General features: G+C 38.4%; 1 protein-coding gene across 2 annotated transcripts in view; it reads right to left on the reverse strand.

Moving 5' to 3' along the window:
* Window positions 1-7030: 7030 nt before the first annotated feature.
* Window positions 7031-24758, reverse strand: part of CYB5R4 (cytochrome b5 reductase 4) — a 36698-nt gene continuing 18970 nt past the window's right edge. For both annotated transcript variants that reach the window (XM_086461402.1, XM_086461400.1), the window contains exons 11-16: window positions 16523-16663; window positions 15185-15337; window positions 14386-14536; window positions 9561-9647; window positions 8128-8292; window positions 7031-7241 (exon numbers count right to left, since the gene is read on the reverse strand). In XM_086461402.1, the coding sequence (XP_086317528.1) occupies window positions 7187-7241; window positions 8128-8292; window positions 9561-9647; window positions 14386-14536; window positions 15185-15337; window positions 16523-16663 (752 nt within the window). In that variant the 3' untranslated portion in view covers window positions 7031-7186. The remainder of the gene's footprint in view (window positions 7242-8127; window positions 8293-9560; window positions 9648-14385; window positions 14537-15184; window positions 15338-16522; window positions 16664-24758) is intronic.

The raw sequence follows: 24758 nt of genomic DNA on the forward strand, positions 1-24758 counted from the left end.
TCCATTTTAACAGCCACATAAGGCTGCGATGCTACCCAATGCACACAGGCAGACCATCAGCATCACTGCCTTCAAAAAAACATTTTCACTTATTAACATAAACTAACCTTGATTTTAGATGTTCAGTCTGATGTCTATCACTTCAGGAACTTACTGTAAAATTTATAACCTGCAACAAGTCTTTCAAGTATTTGAACAATATAAGTAAAATTTAGAAGTTCCACTTCTTCAGCCACTTTTAACAAATAGTATCATATCTAGATTAGAAAGTTGAAATAATGTCAAATGGCCATTTGTTGCTAAGCTACTCGTGCAAAGCAAGTTATGAGTAATAGCAGATCTATTCAAAACTTCCAAGGAAATCAGAGGCTTTTAGAATATGACAATTCATCCTAAATTGTATCTTTAAAATCCTCAAAGTACCTGAAGTTTTGAGAGCCTGTCTTGGGGGAAACAAGGAACTCTGCTCATCTCACCAGAAAGTCCACTTCAGAACTTGGAAACGAGTGTCCCTCCACTTAATGCCACTACAGATGTCAAATTACGGCTGCTCTCAACTGCACACTTGGATGTGAGGTGGATTTCAATTGCTGCAAAAAGATGCTTAAATAGGTATTTTCCCAATTGGAAATGCAGGACGCCATGCTTACAGAGGTCCTCTGAAGTGGTCTAGAAGGAATCACCATAGGGATACCATCATTCACAAGGTCAAAGCAATGAAGACTGTAGGTGGAACTGAAACGTTTGGGGACTAAGCTCCTTTTTCCAAACCATACAGCTCAGAGAGCCACATTACAGACCTATCTAAGGGAAGAATGAGAGGGGAAATGCATCAGTCTTCTACAACAGCATATTATGAGATGAGTTCATTAAAAAATCATTTGTTTCTGAAAATTCCCCTTCAAATTGCAATTTAGTGTGCAGATTTTGTGGGTGTAACTTCCACAAATCTGTGCAGTCAGTTTATGTTTTATTTTGGTTTTGGTTGATTGGTTTTTAAAACTGCAAAATCCAGATGCAGCAGTCTGATGTAAAAGGCAGAAGATGTATTTCCAAGATAATAATAATATACCTTCCCGTGAGAGAAGAAACTGTTTTATTTCAACTGTATGTAACATGGGCCACTGATGTTAAGAGGCCACTGATGCATGAAGTTTTTTCTTTAAAGATCTTTTAAAATAAGGTGGGTGTTGCACAGTTTTGCAATGCAGGATTTTTCCTAGAAAAGCAGGTAAGTGTCAGTATGATAAAAGATACACTTACATGGAGGTTTCTGTGGCTCTTGCCAAACATCAACTTCACTTAGAAAAAAATGCAGTTAGAAAAAAAAAAAAAGGAGGAGACAATAGACCAAATTTTTCCTATGTCTTCTTCCAGAAGAGTCAGAACAAATGACGCAGTGAATTAATAGACTCTGTGTAAACAGCACATTAGAATGTGGTTTTTAGTTAATGAAGACGTTCTGAGTGATTGCATTCTTTAAATTCCTTATATTTACTGGCTGGTTTTACTAAGGATGCTTTTCTATAAACAATTCTTTCTAAAGGAACATACAAACATCCCCTTGAGCAGCAGCAGAGAAATGATCAACTATGCCACTTACATTGGCTCCTATGACCTTGATTTAATCAGTCTTTGAATATGGAAGAATTCTAGAACTAGAACTGATACATTTGCAAACTGGATTTCCCTATAAGCTATTCTTGATGAGGCCAATTGTATGAGGTTTAACCAGGCCGAGTGCCGGATCCTGCACTTGGGTCACAACAACCCCATGCAGCGCTACAGGCTTGGGGAGGAGTGGCTGGAAAGGACCTGGGGGTGCTGGTCGACAGCCGGCTGAAGATGAGCTGGCAGTGTGCCCAGGTGGCCAAGAAGGCCACCAGCGTCCTGGCCTGTATCAGAGATAGTGTGGCCAGCAGGAGCAGGGAGGGGATCGTGCCCCTGTACTCGGCACTGGTGAGGCCGCACCTCAAATGCTGTGTGCAGTTTTGGGCCCCTCACTGCAAGAAGGACATTGAGCTGCTAGAGCGTGTCCAGAGAAGGGCAAGGAAGCTGGTGAAGGGCCTGGAGAACAGGTCTGGTGAGGAGCGGCTGAGGGAGCTGGGGTTGTTTAGTCAGGAGAAGAGGAGGCTGAGGGGAGACCTTATCGCTCTCTACAACTACCTGGAGGATGTAATGAGGCCGGTGTTGGTCTCTTCTCCCAAGTAACTAATGACAGGACAAGAGGAAATGGCCTCAAGCAGCTATCTATAAAGCAGTCTTACTAATGGACTACAATGTGTAATTGGGATTTCAGTCTGCGTGTCTCCCAACAACAAAATACAATTTAAACACCTTATTATCAACTGTATTTTTCATTTTTCTCACATGTGAACAAACGTAAATATTTTATGAATAGTCTCTTGGCAGACATTATTAATATACTGTACTCAAGTGTTTACTTCTTCAAGCTACTGTTTTAACTACACAAAGTACACATCTACAGCTGTAAATGTAATAAATTACGTAAAGAGTTTATCCAAGAATATGTTCCAAACAAAAAGCTGAGACTGCAACTGTGCCTTTTTCCCCACAAATTATTTTCCATACAAATTCATTGTTTGACCCTGACACTACAGTAATTAAGTCAGTGACTTTTGATAAACATTTCAAAATTCCTTTCAGAAACCTAAAAAGAGTTTGTTTCTTCTTAACCACCATCCAGAGATGGCACAGAGCGTCAATTCGAGTGTTTATCTGACATTAACCAGGTAATAGGACAATATTCTTCTGATGTCATCTTCTACTTTTAGTCTTTTTTCCTAGGAAAACAGCTCTTTTCTGGTCAATCTCTGCACAATACATGAGAGCCTATTCCTTCTGTCCTCTTCCCATCCAACAACTCCAAGTCTGCAGGCCAGCTTCAACAGAAGCTGGGTAGTGGATCATTTTGCTGAGCACAAACTTACTGTAAAGTAATTTTAACCAACTGAAAGCTTATGGGAAGATCCACTCAGTTCCAGCAAGGCAAGTCACTGAACCAATACTAAAGAACTGAAAGTTGTATCAGTACAGGACAAATCACACCCTCAATTTTTTGGAAACATCTTGCATCCCCAGAGATGTGCAAATTCTTAAAAACTTACATCATAGGCTGATACCCTAGCTAGGGAAATACTAGTTACAAGTATTGGTTCTAAGTACGTATCTTTTTTTATCTTTCAGAAAGTATTCACCTCTTCCTCTGTAACAAAAAACCACAGAATATAACCACCAGAAGTTGCAAGACTTTGGGTACTTGTTGAGAACTAGATGCCACCACAACAAAATTGTAGTGCTGATACATTAAAAGAAACCCCTTCAACAAAAAAAAAGAATAAATTGTTACCCACACTAATTGATAATAATCTGTGACAGTTAAAATACCGTAAGCATGAAGCTTTGCATTAGAATACTGGTTCTGTATTACTTAAAACAGACAATTTGACAATTCTATCTGACCTCAAATTCGACAAGGCCAAGTGCAAGGTCCTGCACCTGGGTCGGGGCAATCCCAAACACAGATAAAGGCTGAGGGATGAAGGGATTGAGAACAGACCTGCTGAGAAGGACTTGGGAGTGCTGGGGGATAAAAAGCTGGACATGAGTGATCAATGTGCGCTCACAGCCCAGAAAGCCGATCGCATCCTGGGCTGCACCAAAAGCAGCGTGGCCAGCAGGCGGAGGGGGGTGATTCTCCCCCTCTGCTCTGCTCTGGTGAGAACCCACCCGCAGTGCTGTGTACAGCTCTGGAATCCTCAGAACAAGACAGACATGGACCTGTTGGAGCAGGTCCAGAGGAGGCCATGAAGATGATCAAGGGGCTGGAGCACCTCCCCTGTGAGGACAGGCTGAGAGAGTTGAGTTTGTTCAGCCTGGAGAACAGAAGGCTCTGGGGAGACCTTACAGCGGCCTTCCGGTACCTAAAGAGGGCCTACAGGAAAGGTGGGGAGGGGCTCTTGATCAGGGAGTGTAGTGATAAGACAAGGGGTAACGGTTTCAAACTGAAAGGGGGTAGATTTAGATTAGATATAAGGAAGAAATTCTTTCCTGTGAGGGTGGTGAGGCACTGGCACAGGTTGCCCAGAGAAGCTGTGGCTGCCCCCTCCCTGGCAGTGTTCAAGGCCAGGTTGGATGGGGCTTTGAGCAACCTGGTCTGGTGGAAGGTGTCCCTGCCCATGGGACACTAACCCTAAAGCATAACCCCTATACTTGTGGGCCATACATGACAATATTGTTAACATTCAGCTGTCTTGAAGATAGCTTTGAGAATAATTTATGACATCAGGAAAAGTTAATAAGTGCTCAAGATATACTACCAAACTATTTATTGAAGTAATACAAATGGGAGTTTAATTTAAAATATTTCATAGAATCATTCAGGTTGGAATAGGGGGCTTTAAGCAACCTGTCTAGGGGAAGGTGTCCCTCCCTATGGCAGGGAGGTTGGAACTACATGATCTTTAAGGTCCTTTCCAACACAAACCATTTTGCGATTCTATGATCATCCCAAGAGAAAGCAGAAACACTTGCTTGCTATTTAATGCTCAACATGTCTCACCTCAGGATCATCAGCCTTCTTCTCTCCCCCAGTGCAATGGGATCCCCACAGTGTACTGGTCCAAATGATAACTTCACGTTGATTCATGGACGATCTTGTGCAGGAATCTCCAGCCTCTCCCCTTTACCAGGCCAGATTTAGATATTCCATTTTTATTATCAACAGAAACACTTCTGAATTCAGTGCCTGATAGCAACTGATGATGAATGAATCGGAATCTACCTACCAACAGCAACCATTCAACAGTTTTCAAAGGTAAAACGTTTGCATATTGAGACCTCCAGGAATGTCTCTCTTGCATATCACAGTCTTTTGCTCCTCATCAGTAACATCAGCATCTCAGTATTACTGTTTTTGATTGAGTAATAACATTTCCAGGAAAAACACAGTTTCAATAAGCCCTGGAAATAGACTCTTCTCTTCCCCATGGACAGATGCAGCCCAAGATCTAGGAAGTTTACTACAACCCCATGAAGATCTGACCTGGAAGAACCATCACAGCAGAACTCAATCTGCAGAGGACTTGCAAGGGCAGCTACCAATGTGGTTGCTTTCCTTGCTTCATATTTGAGGTATTTAAGATCCACACGCCCTACGACACTGAACATAATCGATTGCATCAGGTCGTCCTTGCTTCAGGATGTCAGTCCTAAAGTCTCCAAGAGCACGACTTCCTTCCAGCTGCAACTGTAAACAGCAGTTACCAATAGTACACCAGATTGGAAACATACTTTCAGAAACCAAAGGGGATGCACACTAATCGCAAACTTCACAAGCTTGTAGACCTACTCTGAAGTAGTTCCACCTCCATGATCACCACCTGGACTGCACAAAGCCTTTCAGAAGTCATCATCTATTGACAAATATGGTCTACGTCTTACGGCAAAGGATAAAGTCACTGACGTACTGCGTCACAACAGCTACTTATCCAACACACTTTCTTTTGTCCTTCTGGATAAAGGCAGACAAGGATAATCAAAGCACAAAGGGCAGGGTATTGGCAAAGTAACCTATTAAACCCAGAAAGCCTGTGAGGGAGGCAATTAATGAAATTATTTTACCAGAAGACCATCCCATCAGATCTTGAGTGACAAGAACATGAGAAGTTCCTCAGTATCCTATGGAAGATGTAAGATTTAGTCATTAACACCAAAACATAATCTTGCATTTGTGACAGAAAAAAACAAAATTCAGTGAGTGTTGTTTTTCCAGCATAGCACTGACGTTTCTGCTCAGCAGAAGAGAAACCTGTTCCAAGCTCTGTAGTACAAATCTCCACAAATAATGTATTGCAAAATTATAACTGAAAACATTTAGATCCTTCTAGATGGCAAAATGATGTCACTACCACTGTATTCTGAAATAACTCGTGACCTACAGGCAATGACTGACAACCAGATCCTTTTCTAACTTCAAGTCCAATAAACAAGACTGAAGAGACGACACCTCTGTTTAGCACAGCCAGTCACTGTCAGACAGCAATTTAACCTTTTTAAAGGCTATTATTAAAACATTTTTCATGAATGCTGAAGCATTAATGCCACAACCACAAGTCTGGCTTCTTAGGAGGAAGAAATACCCATTCAACACAACATAAGGATGTAAACAGCACTGGATGTCATACGAAACAACGCCTACAGGTATTCCTGACAACTGCTAGAAGGGGGGGTGCTGCTTTGCTGCTTTTTTCTCCAAACTATTAGACAGCACAATACTGCCTCATGATAACATACTTTTAATAATGGAGTAAAAAAACCCCCACTGATTCAAATAACCTCATTTAATACTACTGCAACCTGTCAAATATTTTTAGCTACTTTATGGTCCTTACCCTGGTATCTGCAGCCATAAGCTGTCATGTTTTTACCCTCAGAATGTCTCATGACGAGGGATGCCTCATATCAGTGAGGTCACACAGAAAAGTTTTTTGGAAGACCAAGACTCTGCCCCTACTCCAAGTTATCAGCTGGTGTCCTAAGCTTGTGCAAACCCTTCTGTAAGCCATTAGAAACCAAAAAGTCAAAAAAATTACAAAAATACAGAAAGTAATGTAAAATTACTATTTTTTATTATTATTTGATGTAAATTTTATATTTTACCAAAGGTATTCTTTGTTTACAAAGCCAAAAACGTATCTGGATCACTTGCAAGTCAAATAGAGATATCAGATGAAAAAGAACGTTTTCAATGACCAGTTACCTGAGTTACAGTGCAATATTTAATTTCAGACAGTATTGCTCTTAAGACTTTTTACAGTAAGAAATAATAAACTTATTCAAGTCAAAACCTAAATCAGTGCTTGTCATAAATTTAAGAATTCTCATGAACCAATAACATGAAATATCTTACATAATATATACTACACATTTTTGCTTGTCTCTACAATAAATTAATACCCTAGATGACTTAAGTATTAGCAAAAATATTTACAAAACCAAGATAAAACACCGTATAAAATTTTTTTCAAAGATAATTTCTTCAGAGAAACAGTTTGGTACCAAGAGTGAAATTTCAAGTCTTACAAAATTGCTTCTCACTTACTTAAATTCACAAAGGTAAGTAAGATTGAATTATACAAACAAACAATGATATCCTCATAGGGGTTTATGCAGTAAAAGCATGTATCTCTTCTTGGGAGTATCCAAGATCCTTCAGGTATCTGAAAGTCAGAAATCAAGTTGGTAACATCAGTATTTGGATCCCAAAACCTACCACAGACACAGCTGAAGCATAACTTCAGCACCACTACCTTGTTCTTATTCAGACATGCATAATGAAGTTTACCTTTACAAATACACTCAGAAAACAATTTATGCCCAGGAGCTCATGCGTACTACATGATCTTTTAGGATACTGAAAAAACTTCTAAAAATAAATACAAATATCACTGGAATTATCTCAGATTTCTCAAGAGATAGCATAGTTATTGGCCAATTCGACCCTCCATGCACCCGACTTCAGTAGAGCTGCAGAAGTGTAAGTGATGTCCATATTTGTTCAACATTTTGAAGCTGGGCCAAAGAAAGCTAGAGGGCCTTTTATCTTTAAATATATGGCATATAAAATAAGGGGAGTACTAGGTACAGACATAAATAAATGCATTAATTAAAAAAAAATAATCGAGAGAAGTGCTTGTGGTAGAAAAACTGCTTTGAATTTTACTTTTTATAACAGTGTCAAGCCAACACCAACACAGAAAGCTTATTTCCTATTACAGCAACTTTTCTATGAACATCACATTAAAATCAGCATTTAAAACCTTGAGGTAAAAAGGTCACTGTTAAAAGAGATGCTCTTAGAAAGTTTTGGACAACTTACTAGAGCTTGTGAAATTTACATATTGCTGATATTCAGCTACACTAAACATACTCCTCAAGTATAATGCCAGGGGGTGGTTGGTTTGTTTTAAATTCCAAATTTTCCTGCAAAGCAGAAAATGTAAGGCCATTTTTGAAAGACAACCAAGTCAGAAACACTATAGCTGGTTAGATGATCAAATTTTTAAACAATTCCTCATCCTCTAGCTCATCATTTAAAATACTCACTGTACTCCTTGTTCTGTAAAAGGTGTGGGACCACAGATGCAGATAAGCACTTTGGAGTCTTTTCTGCTTCTTTTCACAAACTCTGAGAGAAGAGATGAAGAAATCTTCCCCTGTTTACCCATCCAGTCTTTTGTTGGTTGTGAAAGAACGAATTGAACCTCAAACCTGGTAAGCAGAATAACGTTTCATAAATATTGCCTCTGATTAGATATCTGCTACACAAAATGCTATCGACCGAGACACGTGTTTCCTGTGATTACTGTCCTGTTCTGCTCAGTTCCCACCGTGCAATATCAGATCTCACAGACATTTAGTTGTTTCTACCAAATCACTCAAATCACCTCCAGTATTGTGTATTTAATTGTTCAACCCAATCTTTCAATCCTAAAAATTTTAGCTGTATATTTCACCTTACAAAGAAAAACAGCTGCTACCAATCAAGACACTACAGCACGCATTTTGCCGTTCCGTTATTCATTTACACAAATGTTGGCATAGCTCAACACACAAGTAGTGAAATAAGAATGCTTAACCAAACTTGTGAAACCGTCAGTGTATTTCATTAATGAGAAAATACTGTAGTTACTTTCAAAAACTCACTAACAGTAGTTATTGAGTAAAAAACAAGCACTCATAAATGAGGCTCCTATTGAATAGGAGAAAGGGTTTTTATTGTACATTCACACAGCATCTAGACTACGAAGCTCTGAATGTGCCGGATATCACCAGGTTATGAAATAGTATTGATTTTTTACTTCAGTCTTGTGAAGGAACAAGTGAAACTAATTTGTCCATACAATTCCAACCAAGAATTAAGTAAGCATAAACAAAACATACTTCTGTCATGTAAAATCCAGGCAGTGACAAATTTTATCTAGTGATAAAAGCAAGTGTAGTGAAATTAAAAGGCAACCAGATAGTCCTACACCTCCTGACAGAACTACAGCCTGCTCAACTAAGTTGACATCACATGTGCACTAGTGCATTTTAATCTGCAATTGAGGAAAAAAAAAAGTAACAATTGGACAGTAAATAAAAATAAAAGTAGCGAGCCTAATTTAAACGTTCAATTTCTAGATAAACATTTTCTGAACTAAGTGACACCCGAAGAGTCTTTTCAGGACTTCTCTGAATTCAGAATGTTGTTCCCAGGGTACACTATCCCTCTCCGCCACTTCTGCGCTTCTCTTTGCATATCTGTATTTTCTATTGCTAATGCTCATTTTCTTCACCTTTGAAAAGCTTCTCAGACAGTCTTAACAATCATCTCCTCTAACATGCCATCTCCAATGAACATCTATTGAACACTGTCAAATCCAGCCCCTGGCTTCCCATGGGACCTACAGAACATAAGCTAGTTAGCCGAAGCCCCAGGGCTCGTTCTCCGGCACACTGGGACGGTACACATTGTTCTCCACGAGACTTTTAAATACCTTTCATCTTTAAGAGCTAATTGCTCTAGCTGGTTTCTCCAAAGTATGTCATCTTCTGTTTTGTTGAAGAAGATCAGTTTCACTGCCCTTAAAAAAAAAAAAAAAATTAAAAAAATTAACTCCAGATGGTTTCCATATTGGAAACACATTTTAAAGAATCAGAACTTACTGCATTACACAGAAACCTTTTAGTTACATTTTTTGTTAGGTGGGTTTTTCTTGGGGTTTTTTGTTTTGTCTGATTTTTTTGGTGGGGTTTTTTTGTGTTTTTTTTTTGTTTTTTGTTTTTTTTTTTTCAACTCTGAACCCCTTAAATCTTTTTGCCTCCAACCCAGTACAGTGTCTTTCTTGCTGTACCTGAAAGTCTGTTGGACTTGTGACCTCTCTTCTAAATGTCATAACCCTTGCTGCAGTTGCACCCTCTAGTTCAGGAACTTCTGTCCTAAGAAAAATATTAACTTCAAGAGACTTTAAGACCTGACTGAAATTATAATACAGCTTGTTAAGTTTTATCTAGTGGTTTCTCAATATTGTTTGAGCACTACTACTTCAATTAATAGCTGGTATATGAACTCTGTACACTTAATATCATATGCACCAGCTTGTACAGGTGAAACTGCAATTTCAAGACCTTCATGTCTATTAATTTCACAGAGATGGAATCTAAACACATAGGAACAGAAGAAAATTAATTCATAACTTGAAGAACAAACTACAGCTCTGTACCAGATTATCTTATTCCCACTTCCTTCGTTGATTTATAAAATCTATTTACCTGGAAAGCTACTTGCAAGCATTATATTTGCCAGATAATCCAAATTAAAAAAAAAAAAGAATGCTCTGTCATTAAGGTCAGTGCTGTTAACTCTTCATATTTTTATGCTACAGTGGAGGTAAAACACAAAAAGAGTTACTCTACAAAACAGAATTTACTGTTTGATGAAGCCACATAAACCTAACTTCTCCTTTATTGCTCATGACAGACTAATACCCCAGGGACAACTGATGTCAGACAGATGATGTGCTGTTAAATGCAAGCAGATCCTGAACTGCACCCCACAGGGCTTTAAATGACTGTTGGTTTTTCTACTCAGGCACAGCTCTGAGCTGAGAGCGCACGCTGCTGTGTGCCAGAAGCAGAAAGTTCAGTGCCCTACTTGCTGGGAGCTGGAGCACTGGCACAGAAGCATGCAGAACCCTCACGGGTACCTGTCAGCTAAGTCTGCTGGTCCTGCACTCCACAGCCCTGCAATTCCAGTTCCGTAACATGGGACTCCACTACCCAGTGCCCCTTTTACATGTGGCTGACCTTGCTCCTAAGAGACCGATGTAGACACAGTATGTTTATACCATGCTGCGCTGAAACTATTAATTCCCACCACCACCTCCACTGTACCTTGCAGAGAGCCATCTTTCATGCATGCACATCACACACATTAGGGCTTCTGCGGAGAGTTCACGATCTCCAGATGTTCTTCAACTTCAGTTTAAAAGCCTGTATTCTCCCAGTCTGAAGACACCACAATTTCCTGACTTCTAACCTTTTCCCTTTTTGCTGTTTGGTAGCACTTCAAGATACCAGGAAATCTCTTACAAGCTACATTAGATGCCAAAGATAATAGATCACCTTCTACTTAGGAGAAGCAGGTTCATTTTCTGCTGCTAAAATAAACTGAGGTATGACCATTGTATATAATACACACCATCAGTAGTATTACTGAGAGAAAGAATTCCAGATGCATTACAACTCAAAATAAGTTACACTGTACAAGCTTTGGAAAACTTGCCTGGTATAGAACAAACCAGCTCCAAATCAGCTATGCTGCATCTTTAAATACTAAAATAATCTTATTCAGAAGCTAGCATGTGCCAAAAATCTAGGTTCCTTACATGCTTCCCAGGGCCCACACTTCCTTGAAAACATGGAAAATAAAGCTCGCTTCAAGAATCTAGTGCTGTCAAAGCTGGCATGGTGCACCACAGCATTGAGTGTTACTCAGGTGGGGAAAAAAGTCAATAAAAAGTGCATAGGAAAGCCATGCATTTTGTTCATTGGGCACAAAGGTAGAAACTGGTTATGTGGAGAATAATGCTTTGAGACACCCTTACTCATACTCCTCCGTGTAGATAAATAAATCTGCTCAGTACTGCTCCGTACTCAGCACTATAAAGAGAACAGAAAACCCCAAAACTTGGAATGAACTGGTAACAGTTTTGCTAGAAATGAGAGAGAAAACAGCTAAAAGGAAGACATGGAAATTTAGATACGATCCCCACCAGTACAGAAGAGCTGGTTGAGAGAATGATGATGGAAGTTTAGATAACAAATGAGAAACTCCATCAGCCTTTTGGAAGAAAATAGTTAGACTCTAACACACTAGAAACTACTTCAAGGGATGTAGGTTTTGATAAACTCAAAAAACTGGTATGCAAGGTCTTAAGGAAAGCTGTACATAGAGAGGAATCAGTGACCCTTAGAGGATTTCAACAGAGGAAGAAGAGGAGGTAGAAAAAGTTACAAAATCACCTTCAAAACAAGAATGATGATGAAACTGGAACACCACATTAAAACTGAATATGAGAACAGAGTGGTAATTTAAGAATGAAAAGCTGGATACAACTATCAAGGAAAATCAAGAGTAGTCTACAAGCATCCTATATTTACTTGAGAAAAGCGTTAGCCCTCTACCTAGTGTTTAGCGCCTTTGTGCCTCAGTCTTTAAGAAATGTATCCACCTGATTGCAGTTATACACCACCAGTAAAAAGGAGCAAAAATCTCATCTTAAAAAGGAAATAACAGCATAGAGGACAGATACTTTTTTTAAAATTAATACTTTGGCCAAATACAATTGGCCTGTAAGAGAACAAACAAGGCCGAAGTGTAACCTGAAGGATCAGGCTGTAGCAAAGGCCTAATTGATAGTAATCCTTATCTATTTAACCTGGCACCAAATAAAGCAGTATCTCTCTAAACTGTGATAGTTTTGAGAGTCTTTATTTCAGGTAATAGAAGGAAGAGCATTATGACTTCATGCACAAAAGGATACTGCAGTCGGGAAGAGAACAAATTGCTTTTCACACTTACTGTAGCCAAGAAATAACAGACTTAAAAGATAATACGGAGCCTTTGCCTAGACAGTAAGAATGGAAATCGCATGATCCAAGCCAGAAACATCACAACAAATGCTGCCTAGGAAAGCTGTGGGGTTCTCCAGCATTCACAGTGCAGCCCCTGAGGTTCAACAGCACTCACCCAGCCCTACAGACAGAGGCTGTTAAAGAGCACACATACAGCCAACACACCAAGCTGCCTGGAGCAGAAGCTTTAAGTGTCCTCATATAAACAGAACCTGTACCAGATCAAGTCATTCCAGCTCCTAACAAACCTTCACAGCGAGAAGGAAAAATTCATTTGCTTCAACTAGTAAGAAAACAGACATTGCTGCATCCTAAACTAACCATAAGCATTGAGTTTGCCTAAGAAATTGTGATGAAGAGAATTAAAATAATCCCCTCTGGTCATCTTTCAAGGACAGAATAGATACAAACACGATCTGTGCAGCAGTAGTCTTTCACACGTGTCATTTACTCTGTTTATTCTGGTTATGGACAAAATGTCAAGATTCACATATTTCGCTATGCTCTCCTTAGTTTTGCTTTCATATTATCACAACTACCTTTACCTGACATACTAGTTTTCCCCTCGAGACAACAAAAAATTAAATTATTCCAAATTCACTTCATAATACTTCCCAAGCATTTTGCCAGATGATAGACTTATCTTTTGGGTTCACAAAGCCAGCCAGCCACTTGTTATTTGCTACTGACAACACAGGACACTTCAGAAAAGCCCAACAGTACATAGTCTCTCTACTCACAGAATAGGACTATATGTAATTGCTGAACAATAAACAATACAAGAAAAGATTTAGATTTTTTTTCCTAGAAACAGATTTCTGCAGTACGTCATCCTTTTTCGCTTTACTATGAAGACTAGTGTCCAATTAATCTCCCCGTGCTGTTTCAAAATGTGCTTCATAAAGACATAATGAACCAAAACATCTTGTGCTTATATCAAATAAAACTCAGTATTAGAACTTAATCTCCATTACAAGCGTCCCAATTCAAAGGCACAGTAAAACAGTAGCAAGTCTGTTGAACTGTCCTCTGCAACACCTTTAAAGAAAACACAGTTCAAGTGTACCTTTTGGTTTTGTACTCTCCCAAATTACAATAGATCACATTGACAAAAATGTTATCTGCTACGAGATTCTGCAAGATCAGATTCTAGAGGAAGATTTTTGCTAAAAACAATGCAAGTGCACCTCACCTCTATCAAAGTATGCCCCTACAGTAACTCTTTGCACTTTTACATTTGAGCTAATAACATCAAGCAGAACTACTCAGCCCAAAAATCAGTATCTACATTGAAATATTTCAATACCTAAAAAAAAAAAAAATGCATTCAAATGCAAAGCTAGTTTAAAAAAAACACAAACAAAACAACAAAAAACCAACCCCAAAACCAAACTCCTCCCCCTCAGATTTCCTGCTTGGTGAGCTCATCTGTATCAGAACTACAATCCAAAATGCAAATCAGTCCATTTTGTTGACAGTAGCCAATAACCAAATACGTGTAAGTTCCCCAGGACTCTGACAGACTCTTCCCTAAAGCATGCCAGCTTTTGGCATAAGTTGAAGAAAAATGCTTTCATACCATTTTATTTTGTTAATTGCTTCATTAACATAGAGGCTTGCCCATTAAGTTTCAGCCTTTCTATGGATTACCCTAGCTTGGGGTTAAATCATAAGCAGCATACATACCGGAGGCATCTAACTTCAGTCAGAGCAAAATTCAGCAGTTTAACCATTGGTGTGAAGCCTGTGCCTGCTGCCAATAAAAAGAGATCTTCCGAAGTTTGAACCTGTGACTTCTTGAATTTACCTTCAGGATTGCTGACAGAAATATAGTCTCCTTTAAAAAAAATAAAATAGAATGGTAAACACTAATGAGATTAAAGCAAGCTAATTATTATTCTGATTTTTAAGAGTTTCTTTCATATTGCCTTCATCTTTCTAGTATTAGGATTCCTTTCAGAAAGGCACTATACATTTCACACAAGGATCATTCCTGTTAAAAGAACAGATGTTCAACTAAATTGTCTTCTATTGATGGATTTTACACTGCATGAGTACACAAACATTTGCAAAGTCAGTGTTAAAAATCTACCTCCGTATCTGAAATGGAAATGCTTCTTAAGTCTAATAAAACAGACCTGTCTTGCTTTATTCGAAAGTACAAAAAGTTGTTCTAAGAGTATATACAATCAACGTGATCAACTCTCAACGTGTGAAACAGTTGGCATATCTGAACAGTTACACATGAACACATTTGGAAGATCAGTCAGGAGAGCTTTATGTAATGGACAGCTCGTAGTTACAGCGAGAATAAGCCCGTACATTTAGGGTGTGGAGAATAAGGTGAAAAAAAAAAAAGTTGTAAGTACGTCCCGATGTATAAGTAGGTAAAGAGTAAGAACATCACAATACTCAGACAGTGAATCCGAAAAGATAAAGCAATTGCTGCAAAACCAAACCCAAACCAACCCCAACATACACTTACCAATTTGTAGGTGGTCAAGTGCCTGTGTGAAAAGTCCACAGGAATAAATTTTAATCATTAAATATATATGTGCACCGTCATGGTGAGATGGTTGTTTGAAATCCAGTAGCAAAAAAGGCAATACAGGTGTGTATGGTTTTACTACCTCCGTCCCTAGATAGAAGACAAAAAGATAGCTGAAATAGTATAAGTACCCTACATCTAGCAAATTTACTGCAAACAAACACCAAAATAAACAAACAGTGAACAAATAATCTGTATATCCCATGAAAACACCACCATCGCATGCTTTTACGTAAGTATGTTACTTTCCACTGCACCAGTTCTTATTACAGTAGCCTTCCACTTCCAATTAAAATCTTCAGGCTGCTGTACAGGATGTTATTTCTAAACTATTTAGCAATTCAAAACACTGGAAGAAAAGATCTAGAGTAATCCCCAAAGAACATGAAAATCTAAACATTTGCACTTAATTTCAAGTATCACAGCTTGATTTTTTTCTAAATTGAAACAGCAGATTTTTAGCACCGCATGATTGTATTTTCTTCCAATATAATTTCAAAAAGCTATTGTATAATGATAGAAAGATTGCAAGAGTGTAACACCAGCAAAGAATTAGGTAGAGAGAAGAACAAAACAGTTCGCAATTAAAGGACATTTAAAAATTCTTCTGAGAAATCTACCATGCATCGTGCAATGCAAGTACAGTGACCAGCATAACTATTAATATGCAAATTTTAAGAAGTACCCTTAAAAAAACCAAAACAGATATTTCTTTGACCTTCTATTTTATTTTTTAAGTTCCCCTTTTACAAATTTTTTAAGAACAGCACTTAAACAATGCTTTTCAACTCCTCTCACAACCTTACGTTATCACTAATGTAGTGCAACTGGAACTTAAAGTAGTGTTACCACGACTGCTACAAATCCCTCAGAAGAAGAAATAAAAAAAAAAAAACAAAAACAAAATTGCAACATTACCCTCCACATGCCAAAAAAGTTGCAAACTAAAAGGAACTGACTAATCATACGTAACATATATACAGTGAGCTTCCCCCGCTTCAAAGGTGAACAGCACTGCTTCAGCAGAGAATGTTTTAAAGGAAGAGTTGAAAGAAGAGCCAAGGTGGTCAACATTAAATGCCAGCCACCTCTATATTTAGCTTTCCAGCAATAGTAATCCAGTCAGTTTGCTATTAAGCACCGATTGTGACCCTGGAAGCAGAGGCTTTCTAATTGCAACGAGGGAATTATTGGCCATGGACATGGCATTCTCCCAAGACTATGAAAAGGGATTTATGTTAATATATCCACAGCGACATTCTCCATTTTTCTTACCTGCAATGATTTGTTTGAGGTAAACATGTTGTCCAGTGGGAACACGGAGATGTGTGCTCTTAGGCAACATTAAGCACAAGAGCTTGGTGTCATGGGTAACTTCCATCTTAGAAACCAACTTGCATTTTCTGTAGAAGAGTCCTAAAAACATGGTTTTACTTAAGTCTCAATCTTGTCTTTCTATTCTTATACATCTTTTCATACGAGAGAGAGAGAAAGGTACGTATCTCACTATACATAATATAAACAGATGCTTCTTGTATCATTACTTATAATTACTTTTCTAATTTTAGACTAAGGACTCATTTATAGCTTTACGTTAGGCTCGTAACAGACTGAATCCGTGAGTTACCAGCATTGACCAGGAAGAAGTAGAAAAACACCAAACACTGGCAGAAAACAAAAGCCCTTGTGCTACGTTGCATCTGCACTAAATTCACCGTACAACTACAGCATGAATACACATAAGCAGACTAAAAAAACAGCTTGGGTAATGCAAACGAAACATAAACTAGGCAGAGCATCACAGTCCTCAGTAACAAACTACCTAAACACACCCAGCATCCCAGATATTTAGTGGCCTGACCACCCCGCACTGTCACACTTTCACAGCTATTAGCCCAATGAGAATTTAGGATACAGTTTTGCACACTTTTTCAGACTCACAATACCAATACTTAAATGCTCACATACGGCATAAAATAAAACTAACATCTGTGCCTACACAGGCAACACACACTCCAGCATTATCAATAAATATTTTAGATGTGAATTGTTGCCTTTTGGATAACTAGAAATTATGAACTCCAGTTATATGTTCACATGCATACTTAAATCAACTACAAAGTCTTATGTACAGCACAATTTTTTGTTGATACAGCTGTTTTGGAGGTGAGGACACAGGTTTCAAATACAGTGCTTTTCAACCTGTGCATCAACTAAATGCCAGGCAAAAGGTAACTGAAAAAAAGAAAGCATTAAAATAAATAAATAAATAATCACTATGCAAGGTCTGCATTTCCACTGAAATTTTTCAAGAAACTGAGAAAGAAACCAGGGAAAGAACACTGCTAATCAGAATAAGTATTAAAAACCCCAGCCTTTTACATCCCTATTAGCAATAGTGATTAAAAAAAAAAATAAAAAGACAATGTGAAAAAGGGAAGGAACACTCTGGAATATTTAGCTTTGTTCAGGGACAAAGGGGAAAAACTATCAGCTTCACCAATACCTTACGGAACTTAAAGCAATGTGTTTTCCCTACACTCGCAGTAGGCTTAGAGCAAGATAAGCCATTTACTCTGCCTCTGCTACAACAGGGGCAATAACCCACCACTTATATTGGAAATTATCTCTGTGGCAAAACACTCAGCATAAGGCTGGCCAGACCTGCACCCATTTTAACTAAGCAGCCATCCTGATCTATGTAATCTGCACCATTACATCACTTCACAGTCTAAGAGAGGATTTGAAAACACAACAAAATAGAGGGCTATGCCCTGCTGATTACAGCCAGAGACTGCAGAACATAAGGAGGTGTAAAGCAGCAAGGAAGAGGTACTTCAAAGAACAAAGGGCACGGATGCAAAAACAACCACGTAGTAGCTTTCATTCTGGAAAGAAACATGCTTACAAAGGTTCACTTGACAACAAATGCCAAATATAGGAAGGTATTCCTCAACTCTCAACTATAATATTCTATTAACTGACATAGACCTGTTGCCATTGCCACAATAGTTTGGTATTTGACTACATGGGAACGAGTGTCACAGCTTTCCTAAAATACTGACGGGAATACAATTGCTGCATAAGGCAAGTGACAGCATATTGTAGAAATCCAGATTGAAAACTGGAGGTGTGAATTGAAGATGACCAGAAGTAATTTTTCCTCTTCTACCTTTAGAAGAGCATTTGTTTCAGCACCGCAGTATTTTAGCTCTAACCTAAAATATCAGCATGATGATAGTACCACACTGCCTGAACAGGTCTGTAGCTCAAGGGAAGTTTCATGGGCTGTAAGATACTGGAAGATTAGCCCAACAAACAAACAAACAAAACCCCCCAAAAAACAAAACAAAACAAAAAAAAAAAAAAAAAAAAAAAAGAGAAAGAAAACAACAAACTCCCACAAGCAGCACTACCTAAATTTCATACTTCCAAAAGAAACTAAAAAAAAAAAAAAGGCAGAGAAGCCTCTTCCCTACAACAATCCCACCCTGTCATTCACCATTTTCAATGTAGAATTTTTAATCAGTCCCAGTGATAATTTTTTTCACATAAAGCCTCTCAAAATTTAACAGGTTAATATATGAGAATACTTGAGCGTGACACCCTTCTAACAATGCTTTCTAAACTGAAGCAATTTCAGTGCAGCAACATTTCTTCTTCCTTCTTTTTCGCATGTTACTGAGAAATACTCAAGTCACTAGCAAAAACAGCTGAGCTACTGGTGAAACAGGATGAGATGCAAAGGGCACAAGCTGCAACTCACTAAATTCCAAACAGGCATCACCATGAAGATGGTCTGGTCAAACACTGGGGCAGGCTGCCCAGAGAGTCTCTGTCCTTGGAGATACTCAAACCTTGACTGGACAGCTTCGGCAGGAGGTTAGACCAGATGACTCCAGAGGTCCCTTTTAACTAAGTCTATGATTCTAATATTTCTTTAGGTCTTAATAGTTAGAAGCAGAAGGACCTTGATCTTTTGTATTTTGCCGCTGCACACGCAGATGCTTCTTTACTTCCTGATTTTAATCACATGCTGATTCTCCTTTGGACAGGACTGACTACCAAAAAATCTGTAGTAAGTGCACATCACTTGTACACGGCCTAAATCCTGAAGTCAGCCAAAATCCTCTCTCGAGTCCACACAACTCTTCTTAAGTGGGTCTTGCCTGACAGAGGGCTTATACAAGTTTCCAGTGAAGTCTCCATTAAATGCAAGACAAAATGTAAAGGAAATTACAGGCATTGCTGCAACTCAAGTGACCACTGCCATTGCTTCCTTGCTTTTATCTCCAACAGCACCACTAAAGGGAAGCCCAAGTCAGTACGGCTGGCTGAACTTTATTCTCAACTGAGGCTACAGTTCAAGAGCAGACACCAATTGCTGGACTTAAAGAAACAATCCCCTGAAAATCCCTTGAGTGGGTCTCAGTAAACTACCCTGTCCAACCCCCTTCACCAGTGTTCTGTAAGAGTCATTTAAGGACTGCTTTGAGTATTTCAGTAGTTTCATTTAAGGAATTACCATTTTCCAAGTAAGTTATCTGTGCTGCAGTTTCCCTATTGCAGCATTCTTACCCCAAACATCCCGCTATTCCCAGATATTCTGCATTAAAAACCCAGCCAACGAGTTCAAGACAGCTGGAGACTTGTTACAGAGTGCTCTGTGGCAGTGTAGTCAATTGCTGCCTGAAGGAACAGCCATCACGATTAACATTCCCTTCTTCAGTAAGCACAGGATCACAGCCCATCAATTCCACCACAACAGAAACCAAAGAATTTTAAACAGAGAAAAGATTTCAAACAAACAATATTTATCCACAAAATGCTTAGAAGTTAAGGGTTTAAACAAGATGTTCCAGCTCAGCCATGCTTCCTTCTAATTGGCTTTATTTCCAATAGAGGGTATAAATAAACTCTGCTAGAAGGGTTAAGTATTTAAATACATGTAGATACGCCTGGAAATATACACTCAGGTTAATCTCAGGTGCACATGCAATTTGTGCATGGACTAAATTAGCATCAAATTCATTATATACCACTATTGCCACAGTAGGTGACCATGGCATTTTTCTGCATACACTTGTTTTCTTAAATTATTCAAATAACTATTAGTGAGTTACCCACTATAAATGCCTGCAGAGACATGATATAAAGCCTCTGACATGGAATAAATCTTTATTAATATTTTCTCATGTCTTTCACGTAACATCCTACAAAATACTTATTTTGAATGAGCAAACGTTTCAGATCTACCAAAAGAATGCCTACAGCCATTTAAAAATAAAAGGTAATAATTCCATTTCACACCAATCTTGAAGTGAAGCAAAACATTAGCAGACCTCCAGCTATACAAAAGAAATTTTATAAAAAGTTTGTTGTAATTTGTGTTTCTATCATTCTTTTCAAAAATGATGCATATTAAGATTGCAAAGTACAGTATACAAACAAATATGCTAAGATTCTGCAGACTTAAGAATTACTTGAAAGGATATGGGAGGTTGGTAATGCAGCCCATAATACTGATCAGCTAATACTCTTCCAGATATTTGGGACTAGAGAGAGAAGTTAAAAAAAATGATTCATCAACCGATTCACTGTTTCCTGATAATTTTCTCACCTTTCCAACCTGACAAATTCCAACCTTTTCCACATGTAATGAACTAACCTTTACCGCCCCCTTTTTCTTTTTAATTTGCCATACAGAACTTTTGTCCCAATTCACTGAATCAGATTTTTTGAAAAAAGACCTTTCTAGGTCTAAGCAAACTCCTAGTTTAGGTTATCCTCTCTGCTATATAAAATAAAATCAGTTCATTATCAGTGGTCTCAAAATCTGGAGGCACAAGCAAAAGCCACTGGCAATGCAGAAAAGCCTTTCGACAAGAGAACACCAGCCTCTAGCAGCAAGCTGAAAGAGAACACTTGCTTTCAGCAGCCCATGAAGCCAAGTTAACTGTCAGATGCCAAAAACACATGATTTGCTACTATACATAAGCAAAAGGCACTGCTCTCTCAATTTTGGAGCATGATGCAAGTGCCCAGCAGCAAATCCTAACTTTCAAGCTAGAGAAAACTATTAGCAAGGTTAGGCGAAATCAAACTTTCTGCAGACATCAAGTGTCAGCGCCACAGCTCCTGATCTCTTCTCAGAGAAGCCAGCCCTGCAGCCCTGCTGCTACCAAACTTTGCCACATAAACCAATACAACCACAGGCCAGCCACTCTCTACACTGAACCTCCTCCCCTGCTGGAATCATGAACTACAGCACCTTGATTCATATGCATACAAAGTGAGTTTTACTAAGAAAACTGCTGCACAGATAATGATACCTTCTGGAGCCTACTGTGCTCTTCCTCTTTATGAAAGAGATTTTAATTTAAGAATTTTTCCTTGAACGATGTTTCTTGCTTCAATATGACCTCAGCAACAATTCTTATTTCTTCTTGTTAGCCACAATCCCAGTAACGCTATGGCAGCAACATTAGCCTGTTTGCTCGGAGCATAGCATTTCAAAGTATAAAGCAGCATCCCTCTACGTCTCCCAGAGGAGTTTCACCACCTCCCCTTTGACCCAGCAAGCACATACCACCCAACGGTGTCTGTCAAGCCAGCTGAAAGTTAATCCTTACTTTGCTCAGGCTACTTGATTATGGAGCCTCAAATGCTGTTAGTGACAACATAATGGAGATCGGCCCACAGCTGAACGAAGGTGGCTGCCTATCACTCCTGGCAGCAGCCCAGTCTTGGAGTCAAGACAATCACAAACCCTTAATGCTGACCATCAATTTATCAGTACTCTCAAATGCTTCTGTTAATTACCAGATTTCACAAGCTGGCTCCTATTATCTAAAGAGGTCAGCCATGCTCTTCCCAGAGGGTCTCCCTCCCTTCCCAAAATAAAGTTTCCAATGAATCAATGCCTTCTGAACTTTCCCTGGTTGCACAGCAAATAGCACACTGTCACAGAGTAAGTCTGGCTTATACATCTGAAGTGCTGCATCAGCATTTTGCTCTTTTATTACTTCCAGTAAAAAAGTCTATGATCTTCCACTTAACGTGGACTAAAACCACTGCACAGAACTACGAAATTACATCCCATTTCAGTCCTCAGAGGCAACATCACCTTGATTCTTTACTGAACCCTCTAAGCATCTGCCAATAGTTAGTTGTATACTCTTTAGGAGAGCAGAAGTTGGTAATTAGGTTATTTTCCAATACAGGGGTCTGAGTAGAAGTTCAGAATCACTTTGAGAAGGAAGTAGAGTGTATTCTCCATGGGGAAAAAATACACCCCCCCCCTCACACACACACACAAGTCATCCCTACTAATATGTAATTTTTTACTTGCATATGTCTATTGCTTTTATATACACGGTGATTCAAAAACATTTTCTGAACTGGCATGCTAAGTACTTAGTTTTTCCCTAAAATATAATTTTTACTGTAGAAACAAATTTCAGGACAAAGATACTTGGTATTATCACACATGACCCCAACATTAGTTACTTTTTCTATTGGCTAAAGCTGCTAAGAAACCAGAAAATATGTAAAAAATTGTGATTCAAATAATTGTTTCACTTTCTGTTGACCCAACTACAGTTGTACAGCTATCCAAAAGTCAAAAATGAAAGCCTTATATACACAGAAATATTTCTTCATGTACATGCAATGTTTCCTCATCTCATTCAGAGCAAGAAGTCTTTTGAAAGGACATTATGAGCAGATCTGTACTCAATAATGAAGTTTTATTTAAGTGGTCAGTGGTAAAGGTCTTGATTCTTTTTAATTTGGCAGAATTCAGTTTTTCACAAGAACAACTAGCACACTAATACAGAAAAATCAAAATCAAAATATCTGTTTCTACCAACCAGATGAACAAAGCTGAAATTCAAGGTTGGGGTTTTGTGTTTTGGTTTTTTTTTGTTGTTTTGTTTAGTTTTTTTTCTTTCTTTTTTTTCCCCCAAAAAAATTCCACAGCAAAAACTAATTTTTAAACATTTTTCCAGTTGGTGTCTTTTCAAAACAAACTTTGGTAAGGTCTATGTAACAGTATTACAGTGCTTGCCTGTCACCTCCAAGACTTGGATGCAATTCCACACCTTGATATTGAAGCATGATATGCAGTGGCAATCACAACCTATCCCCTCACGAGTGGGCTTCCATTTCTTATTCCCCAGAAAAGGCACCTACAAGAAAATCATGTCCCAATACCTACGAGAAAAAGAGCACTCTATCACTGCACTGTGTGGGGTTTTTCTTTTAGGACAAGAAAGTTCTACCTTACTTTTTTTTAATACTGCATTTCAACTTCACAGGATGCTGGCACTACGACCATTAGCTTTTATTTATGCTTCCTAATGACCAGTTTCATAATAGCTAGCTAAGAGTAATGTCACCAACTTCCCTACACTGACAATCTAATTATATTGAATTGTGCTTTCTATACAACACTGTTGGGTATAAGTAATTATTCCTCCAGAAAACTAAGCACTTAATCCTTCTTAAGGAGCAGAAGCAGTATTGAATATTCTTCTGAATCTAACATCCTAAGATACAGTGTAGTTCCCTGAAATTACATTAAATTTTTTATGAAAGTCCCCCTCCACTTTGAAGAAATTCCATAACGTTGTTCTTTCCTTCCAATTAACTAACAGATACAAAATATAGCCAAAATATCAGTCTAAACTGAGGAGGAATTGGAGAGTCCACAGGCATTTATCTGGGAGTATGACTTTCCCAGCTTAAGGGGAAAAAAGTAGTGGCTTATGCTAATTCTTTCTTCATAGCATAAAGTTATCATAGGATTCCAGTATCATCTCTGCATTATGTCATTGTCTCTGAAGAAAAGCTTCATCGCTTTTTTGTAGAATTTAGAATTGGCTGTTATAAAGATAAAGATTAAATAACTTAAAAGTCTAGGGGCTTGGGAGGGCATGGTAGTCACCTTTCCCCCTTTACAAACTCATTCATGAATGCTGTCATATGAACAAGTAATAACAACATAAAATCAAGTAAAGTTTTCAAGTGTCAATCATACCTGTTTTTCAGCCCTTCTTCCTGTGCTTTGAATACAATGAAATGTTTGAAGTGACCAATACACAAGGAAATACTATGGAAAGACTCAAAGACAAGAAACACCCGAGGAATTAACATCCGTGCTCCTATAAGCACTTACTAGTCACAGCCTCAGAACAACCTTGCCACCGAACTGGAAGTGGGGAAACATTCCGAGTAAATGATTACTTTTATTAGAAAAGTGCCGGTAACCCACCATGAATACACAAAACCTGAACGAAATAAATAAAATCCAGGTATAACAAGATAACATAACTACTTTCCAATCTGTTCCCAGATTTTCAGGTACTTTCAAGAAGTAGAAGTTATCAGTCACACTGTCTTCAAACAAGACTCGTATTCATTTGAAATAAAAGGTAATGCTGAGAGAAAGCAGTGGAAGATAAATAATTCCAAGTGAAAAAAAAAATCAGAATATTTAAGGCAATGCATC

Source organism: Leptosomus discolor, chromosome 2 (assembly GCF_034619465.1).
Source record: "Leptosomus discolor isolate bLepDis1 chromosome 2, bLepDis1.hap2, whole genome shotgun sequence".
NCBI lineage: Eukaryota > Metazoa > Chordata > Aves > Leptosomiformes > Leptosomidae > Leptosomus > Leptosomus discolor.